Source organism: Prinia subflava, chromosome W (genome assembly GCF_021018805.1).
Source record: "Prinia subflava isolate CZ2003 ecotype Zambia chromosome W, Cam_Psub_1.2, whole genome shotgun sequence".
NCBI lineage: Eukaryota > Metazoa > Chordata > Aves > Passeriformes > Cisticolidae > Prinia > Prinia subflava.
In genome coordinates, this window is record NC_086282.1 from 634,676 (window position 1) to 643,004 (window position 8,329).

Below are 8,329 nucleotides of genomic sequence, written 5' to 3' on the forward strand. Positions count from 1 at the left end.
ATTTACTTCTTACTCTACCACAACTGAAGCCAGAAGACTTTTTTCTTTCCTACATACCTCATGTAGCCTCTAATCATGAAACGATGGAGGAACAGCAGTCTCAGCTTCGTCTTCACTGCAGCAAGAATTGAGCAAGACCATATACTCAACTATGCCAAATTCATGGGTCATTCATGCCTGGTTTTTCTTTAGCCAAGCTAAAACTTATTTTTATGAGGATGCTCAAGAACAAAGCGTTTTCCAAGAGGACCTAATCTCCTCAGGAAGTAAACATCACGTCATCATCACTCAATTGCAGCTTTGCTATGAGAAACAACTCTAAACAACTATATTACACAGTTCTACATCTATTGCATCTTAATATCTTCAATGTAAAGAATGCAGATGCAAAAGGCTGAGCTCCTCAAGCATCTCTGCACAGCGACTCTACACCTTCCCTTAGCTACTACCACATCTGTAACAGGCAAAATCTCAATAGCACAACAAATGTATCTTATAAAATTATTTTGACATACAATAGGTAATACTTTCATAACACCACAGTACAAAATGCTGGGTCCTGGTAAGCAGCATAAATTGTTAGCTAACTAAGAAACAGCACTTCTGCTATTTTTCCTTACATTAATGGGTGTCAGTGGCTGAGCACTAAACAGAGAATTATATATGGGCTTAAGACAAATAAATTACCTGCTTTTGCCCCTCATATAAGATGATGTCCCTAAGGACTGCTTCTTCCCGTTTATGAGCCTGGTGCCTTGAAGTCTAGAAGGCCGAGCTCAACATATGGCTGAGTTCGTCACTGTGAGTTAAATGATTGCTTCAAATGCCATAAACTCCAGACCCCGCTTCCAGTGCCCCTCCTCGCTCACCAGACCCACCAGGCATTGTACCATATTGGTTTCTCTCACCAACACAGAATTTATCAAATCTTGTTACTGCCCAACGCAAGCGGCTAAACAAGACAAAAAAAAATGCACTAGAACAAGAGGAACGGCACCATAAATGATGTGTCATTTGAGGGGGGGAAAATGGCTTCACCTGAGCAGGCCGAAGATATAAATATATGCATATTCACGGCAGGCACGTCTAGTGCGTTCCGACCACAAATGAACTCGTTAAAAAAAAAATATTAAAAAAAATGAGCGGGGAAAAAAAACCCAACAGAAAATAAATGAACCCGAACAACCACGCCGCTGGCGCAGGTTGGGGGGCCGCGGGGATGGGGCTGCGCCGTGACAGCAGCGGGCGAGGCCGCCCCCGCCCCGCCGGCCCCGCGCCCGCCCTCGGGCTCCAACACACCCGCACATCCCGCAATGGCTCCGGCCCCTCCGCCGCCCCCACCTCCCGCACCCCCTCACCTGGGCGGGCAGCAGGAGCTCCCCCTCCTCAGCTTGCCACAGCTCCACCACGCCGGGGATGGGCTCGATGGCTGCGGGGACAGAGAGAGAGAGAAAGCGCGGATGGGCAGGGGGCGGGCGGCCGGAGCCCGCAGGCGGCGGCCCGGGGCTCCCCGCGCCAGGGCGGTTCGGCAGAGACGCGTGGCCCGGCGGGTACCGCGGGGCCGGGAGAAAGGGAACTGGAGTGGGGGGGAGAGGTGAGCCGCGTCCCGGCTCGCTTTGTGTCCCCAGGCTACCACCACGGCAGCCGCCCGAGGAACGGCGGCGGGGGCGGCGGCTCCGCTCTCAAGCCTGGAGCAGGCAGTGTCGGCACCCCCGCCCCGCCTCGCCCCGCCGGTGCTCTCACCTTGTCCCTGCGCCTCCCCGGGGCGAAAGCAGGACAGGAGAACGTGGAAGACGCCGAGCAGAAGGTTCATGGCCGCGGCCGCGCGGCAGTAGCCACCGTGCTGCTGGAAGCGCAGCCCCGCCATGCCGAGCTGCGGCTGGAGCGGGGCGGATGGCGGCGGCTCCGCGGGTACGGGGCACCGCCCCCGCCCGCAGCGCGGCTGCGCCCGCCCCGCCGCGCACATGGCCGGGCAGCAGCGCTGCTGCCCCGCCGTTTCCGGAGGCGCCCGAGCCAAGTCCCCCGCAAAGCAAGAGGGAGGCGTGGGAGGCGTTGTGGAAAAGCCGAATCGGTTTTGTTACCTCGGCTGTGCGGTCGGACCGCGAGCTGCCCTACACCCCGCTCGCCCTTACGCCCCTGTGGGATGTCACCGCGCCGGGGCCCGGGGCTCCCCGGTGTTTTTTAGAAAAAAAAGCATTAAAAGTGCGAAGGGAAGAAACCAGGATGCCGCGCGAAGCGGGAGGGGAGAGCGCAGCGAGGAAGGCGGGGGCGCGAGGTAAGGGGGAAGACAATCAAAGTCCCCCCAATCTGGTGATCCTGTTGCAGATCACACAGAATCGTTAGGGCCGGAAGGGTTCTCTGGACATCATCGAGTCCAACACCCTGCCGAGGCAGGGTCATCTGGAGCAGGTGACACAGGAACTCCTCCATATGGGTTTTGAAGGTTTCTGGAGAGGGAGACTCCTCGATCTCTCTGGTTTCTTCCAGTGCCACCAATCTGGTTAATTTGCCTCAGTATTCCTTGTCTGCTTGGCAGCGTTATGTGTTGAGGGTCGCTGCTGCTGTTCAGATCCGTTTCGGTCTTAAGCAACTCTTCAGGTGCCTGTTGGATCTCTCAGGGAATTACACGGTGTTTGTAAAACAGAAGTGTGGAACAGAGCCCAGAGAGAGTTGTGAGGGTCACACGGTTTTCACATGTATCTCACATAGCCTTCTAATTGCATTTTAAAGTCCCTTCTGCTAAAAAAAAAATCCCCCTCAAATGCTTAAATTACAGGAAAAAAAAAAAAAAGTTGTTAAACTAGTTCTGCAAACCTCGAGGAGAAAAATAAAGCAAATGCTCTGCTAACAAGGTTTGCACAGCCCTCAAATAGCATCTGGTTCTCCCCTTACCAGTCACACATAGTAACATACAAACACTGGCAGCATGGGACTTGGTCAGCAAAGGCTCATAAATAAAGCCAAAGAAATGACAAAAACCACTTTTAGCCCTGAACTGAGCACATGAGGACATTTGGGACCTTGGTCCCCAGCAGCAGTGGGTCACCTGCACAATGCCCTTTCAGCTCAGCAATTGGAAAAGCTTTTCCCACCCGGAGGCCATTCAGGTTTGACTGCAGGTGCAGGTGGGTCTCCAGAAAAGAAGTGCTGACTCCCTTCCTAAAGGAGAAGACTTTGGCATTATGTTGCACAACTGCCAAAGCATAGCCAGCAATGCAACCTTTTCTACTGCCCATATCCTCCTGTTATGAACAACAACAACAAAAAAAAAAAAAACAAAAAAAAAAAAAAAAAAAACCACCCCACAACTGACCCTCTCCTGGCTAGAGTAACACCCCCCACACCCCAGACAATTTGAGCAGGGAGAGCTGCCCTGAAGGAAAGTTGCCTGGCAACTTTTCCCTACCTAATTGAAATGTGAAAAGAAGCTGCCCACACCTAGATAGCCCTATTGTCCTTTGTAACTACCTCATTTAGCAAGAGTAACTTCGGCTATGACCAAGACAAATGCATATGCATTTGGATATGCAGATAGGGCAGGGCCGCCCCCGTGGATCCTGGGAGGTTTTTTTGGGGATACTGCACCCCGGGACAGGAAGCTGGATTCGTCAGAAGAGAATGGGATAGTGCCCTGGCTGAGCGGGGAGTGGATGCACCTCCTGGCCTAGTTTGAAGATTGGCCATGACCTGTGAGGAGCCTGAATAGAATGGGAACTGGCCAGCTGAGCTGGCTGTTGTAGAGAATGGGAAACTCTTGAAACTTTTCCCTGAGGGCAAAGAGCTGACTGCCAGTGCTCTGCCTTCTGATGGTTGACCAGAGAGAACTGCCAGCTGTTTCTATAGGAACAAGGACTCAGCATCCACTGGGACAGCACCTGCTCCTTCAGATGGCTGCAGTAGTGTGGAAAACTCCAATCGGACTTTGCAATCCTGCTGATGATTTTAATAATGAGCTGATCACTTTAATAAAGAGCTGAATATTAATAAAGGCATATGCCCTGTTCTTTTCAATTGGGGGCTCGTCCGGGATAGCCACGCCCACAAAGGACCACCCCCGAAGAAGACGATCATCTGCTTCGAGGGATCCTTGGGAATCGCTGGCTACCCCCGGACCTTGGCATCAGCATGGGACCAAGCAGCACAGAAGAATGCAGGATCGGCCCTGGGATCAGCGCTGGATCGGCCCTGGGATCATCGTGAGACCAAGCAAAGCAGAAGAACGCCAGATGGGTGAGATAAATCCGTGGCGGAAATGGGAGGCGAGTGAATGAGTGCTTGAGTGAGATGGGGGCCGGCAGCTCGGACCCCCAGAGCGAGAGTGGACCCCCTAGTATCGCGTTTCCGGTCTCCCGAGAGGGTGCCGGCCGAGAACGGGCGGGAAGCGAATAGCATAGAAGAGTGACTGAGGCGCCTCCTTGGGGGAGGGCCCCATCGAGCGTGCAAAGGCACAAAGGCTCTTGAGGTGTGAGGTAAGATCCTCGGCAGGGCAGGTGAGAGGTCCCTGGCAGGGCTGCCCCAGAAGGCAGATGAGAGGAGATCCCCAACAGTGCAGGTGAGAGGTCTCTGGCAGGGCTGCCCCAGAAGGCAGGTGAGAGGAGACCTCAGCAGGGCAGGTGAGAGGTCCCTGGCAGGGCTGCCCCAGAAGGCAGATGAGAGGAGATCCCCAACAGGGAAGGTAATGTCCCTGGCAGGGCTGCCCCAGAAGGCAGATGAGAGATCCCCAACAGGGAAGGTAATGTCCCTGGCAGGGCTGCCCCAGAAGGCAGGTGAGAGGAGACCCCAGCAGGGCAGGTGAGAGGTCTCTGGCAGGGCTGCTCCAGAAGGCAAGTAAAAGAAGATCCCTGGCACAGCAGGATGCCCCATCAGGCAGGCAAGGGATGATCCCCGGCAGAGCAGGTGCAAGGTAATGTCCCTGGCATAACAAGACAAGATGCTCCAGTAGGCAGGCGAGAGAAGATCCCCAGCAGGGCAAGTGAGAGGCCCCTGGCAGGGTTACTCCAGAAGGCAGATGAGAGAAGATCCTCAGCAGGGCAGGTGAGAGGTCCCTGGCAGGGCTGCTCCAGAAGGGAATTGAAAGAGGATCCCTGGCACGGCAAGATGCCCCATCAGGCAGACGAGGAAAGATCCCCGGCAGAGCAGGTGCAAGGTAATGTCCCCGGCATGGCAAAACAAGATACCCCAGTAGGCAGGTGAGAAAAAGTCCCTGGCAGGGCAGGTAGAAAGTCTCGGGCAGGGCAGGATGCCCTGACAGGCAGGCAAGGAAGATCCCTAATAGGGCAAGTGGGAAGTCCCTGGCAGGATAGGGCATGATGTCCCAGGAGGCAGGTGGGCTGTCCCCAAGACAGTTTAAGCATATCCGGGCAAGCAAGTAAGATATCATTACCAAGCAGGAAAGCAGGCATAAAGGTGAGGAAACAGACAAGAAAGCAGACAGGCAAGCAAGAAGGAAAGCAAGATTTATGAGCAAAAAAAAAAAAAGGCAAACAAAAAGAGCAGCCAGATAAACAAAAAGGGAGGCGAAGGGGACTCGGCCGGAGTTCAGGTGTGAGGCTCGGCAGGACGTTCGACCTCACCCCGGCAGGGAGTTCGAGTCTCCTAAGCCTTGTAGGAAAGGGAGGCGAAGGGGACTCGGCCGGAGTTCGGGTGTGAGGCTCGGCAGGACGTTCGACCTCACCCCGGCAGGGAGTTCGAGTCTCCTAAGCCTTGTAGGAAAGGGAGGCGAAGGGGACTCGGCCGGAGTTCGGGTGTGAGGCTCGGCAGGACGTTCGACCTCACCCCGGCAGGGAGTTCGAGTCTCCTAAGCCTAGGGGGCAAGGGGGGCTTGGCCGGAGTTCAGGTGTGAGGCTCAGCAGGACGTTCGACCTCAGCCTGGCAGGGAGTTCAAGCCTCCTAAGCCTTGTAGGAAAGGGAGGCGAAGGGGACTCGGCCGGAGTTCGGGTGTGAGGCTCGGCAGGACGTTCGACCTCACCCCGGCAGGGAGTTCGAGTCTCCTAAGCCTAGGGGGCAAGGGGGGCTTGGCCGGAGTTCAGGTGTGAGGCTCGGCAGGACGTTCGACCTCAGCCTGGCAGGGAGTTCAAGCCTCCTAAGCCTTGTAGGAAAGGGAGGCGAAGGGGACTCGGCCGGAGTTCGGGTGTGAAGCTCGGCAGGACGTTCGACCTCACCCCGGCAGGGAGTTCAAGTCTCCTAAGCCTAGGGGGCAAGGGGGGCTTGGCCGGAGTTCAGGTGTGAGGCTCGGCAGGACGTTCGACCTCAGCCTGGCAGGGAGTTCAAGCCTCCTAAGCCTTGTAGGAAAGGGAGGCGAAGGGGACTCGGCCGGAGTTCGGGTGTGAGGCTCGGCAGGACGTTCGACCTCACCCCGGCAGGGAGTTCGAGTCTCCTAAGCCTAGGGGGCAAGGGGGGCTTGGCCGGAGTTCAGGTGTGAGGCTCGGCAGGACGTTCGACCTCAGCCTGGCAGGGAGTTCAAGCCTCCTAAGCCTTGTAGGAAAGGGAGGCAAAGGGGACTCGGCCGGAGTTCGGGTGTGAGGCTCGGCAGGACGTTCGACCTCACCCCGGCAGGGAGTTCGAGTCTCCTAAGCCTAGGGGGCAAGGGGGGCTTGGCCGGAGTTCAGGTGTGAGGCTCGGCAGGACGTTCGACCTCAGCCTGGCAGGGAGTTCAAGCCTCCTAAGCCTTGTGAAGTTAGAGAGTTCAAACAAGACTCAGCAGGGGTCCAAGCCTAGAAAGCCTAGAAGGAAGTTCAGACTTAAGTCGAAAAGTTAAGAGAGATACCCTTAGCAGAAAACAATGGGTGTGATTCATAGTAGTAAGTGTCATAGCCAAGAGAGAGTTTTAAAAAGAGACAGACGAAAAAGTTTCTAAAGTGGGTTGCCAAGAAATTATATTCTGACCCTTTAAAGTTCAGCAAAGAGATTCAGAATGTTTAGTTGTGAGAGATCAGACAACCTTTAGTTATCTTAAAGTTTAGATTGCCAATCAGAATATTCCAGTTTAGATTGAAGCATTGTTAAAGTACTTCGTTTTTCCTTTTATTTTAAGGCCTAAAAACTGAGATGATGTTATAGTAAACAAGCAGACCCTTCCAAAAGGACAGTAAAGAAGATTCTCCCTAACATCCCCCTAGAACAATTGTCAGACCAATAATATCCTTAAAAGACCACAAAGAGTCCAGATAAAGTTAAGATGACATGTTATAGTAAAAGAATATAGCTGAGATTAAAATTACAAAGAGAGTAGTCATAGTGTAAGACCTGAATTCAGTAAATGTGTAACCACTTAAACCAACACCTCTAAGCCCAAGAAGACCCTGATGTAAAACCACTATCTTATGCAGCCTGCTGGCTAGAAAACTATAAGTAATGAAAATGTGAAAAGATGCAAACTCTCCCTCCTACCCCAGCTGTACCTCCAGTCTCTTCCTTAACCTCTCCAACAGTTCCCCTTCACCAATTGTGATACCCTCACTTCCCCACTTGGGAGTGGGAACCACCCCTGCCCAGTGTTTCTCTTGGCCTGTCTCCACTACTGCTCCCTCTACCTGGTGTTTTAGAGGAAGAGACAGATTACAACACCCAATCCAAAGCACCAAGAACAGAGGAGGTCTTTCCCCTTAGAAAAGTTCCTATAGATTAATTAAAAAGATTAAAATTTATAAATGCACCTTTGACAGCCCCTGAAGCCCAAGACTCTAAGAAAGAGAGAGGGTTTAGTAGAAGACCCCATTAGAATGTCTAACCAGCTAGACCAGCTTCTGAGGCCAAATAGTTATTTCTAGAGAGAGTTAAACTCTATTCTAATAGTTCCGTTCACTCCAGAAGAAGCCTGGATAGTCCAGATAGCAAAAAAAAAAAAAAAAAAAAAAAAATAGACTGTGACACCCAAGAGACCATAAGATGCCCTTAATAGACACCAGCTAAAATTCAGACCAAGAAAAAAAAAAAAAAAAAAGCGAAGCATGAGAGACTATAGATCCCTGATAGTGAGAATCAAAGTCTACGGTCTACCTCTCAAAACTACTAGACCCAGTAGTTAAGAGATAACCAACTTGCCTGTAAACAGTTGCAGTAACAGCTACCCTAATAAAAGAAGTCTAAAAGGTTGATCCTGCAAAAGAAAAATTGCTAAGCCAGAAGACTTTACACTAGTTGACTGACTCTAAAATAATGAACACAAGTGACTTAGAATTAATCACCCTATGCAGTTTCTCGCTAGAGAACCCCTAGCCAATCTAGAACATGATTCAAAGTAAGAAGAAAATTAGTAATTGCAGACAAAGAGAAAGCAGAAGTGCTTTATGCTTTGTTTTGCTGCTGTCTTTAGTGAGAAGACAGCTTG

At 52.3% G+C, this 8,329-nt stretch overlaps 1 protein-coding gene and 1 long non-coding RNA gene across 7 annotated transcripts in view; one reads left to right on the forward strand and one right to left on the reverse strand.

Annotated features, from left to right (window-relative positions):
- The window catches only part of LOC134563430 (transmembrane protein 131-like), a 131,680-nt gene extending 129,562 nt beyond the window's left edge, over nt 1-2,118 (reverse strand). For all 6 annotated transcript variants that reach the window (XM_063421351.1, XM_063421348.1, XM_063421349.1 and 3 more), the window contains exons 1-2: nt 1,744-2,118; nt 1,359-1,429 (exon numbers count right to left, since the gene is read on the reverse strand). In XM_063421351.1, the coding sequence (XP_063277421.1) occupies nt 1,359-1,429; nt 1,744-1,966 (294 nt within the window). In that variant the 5' untranslated portion in view covers nt 1,967-2,118. The remainder of the gene's footprint in view (nt 1-1,358; nt 1,430-1,743) is intronic.
- Nucleotides 2,119-4,025: 1,907 nt separating this feature from the next.
- Nucleotides 4,026-7,957, forward strand: LOC134563433 (uncharacterized). The gene is made up of 2 exons (XR_010083373.1): nt 4,026-4,490; nt 4,614-7,957. It is a non-coding gene; the product is annotated as an uncharacterized LOC134563433 (long non-coding RNA).
- Nucleotides 7,958-8,329: the final 372 nt, after the last annotated feature.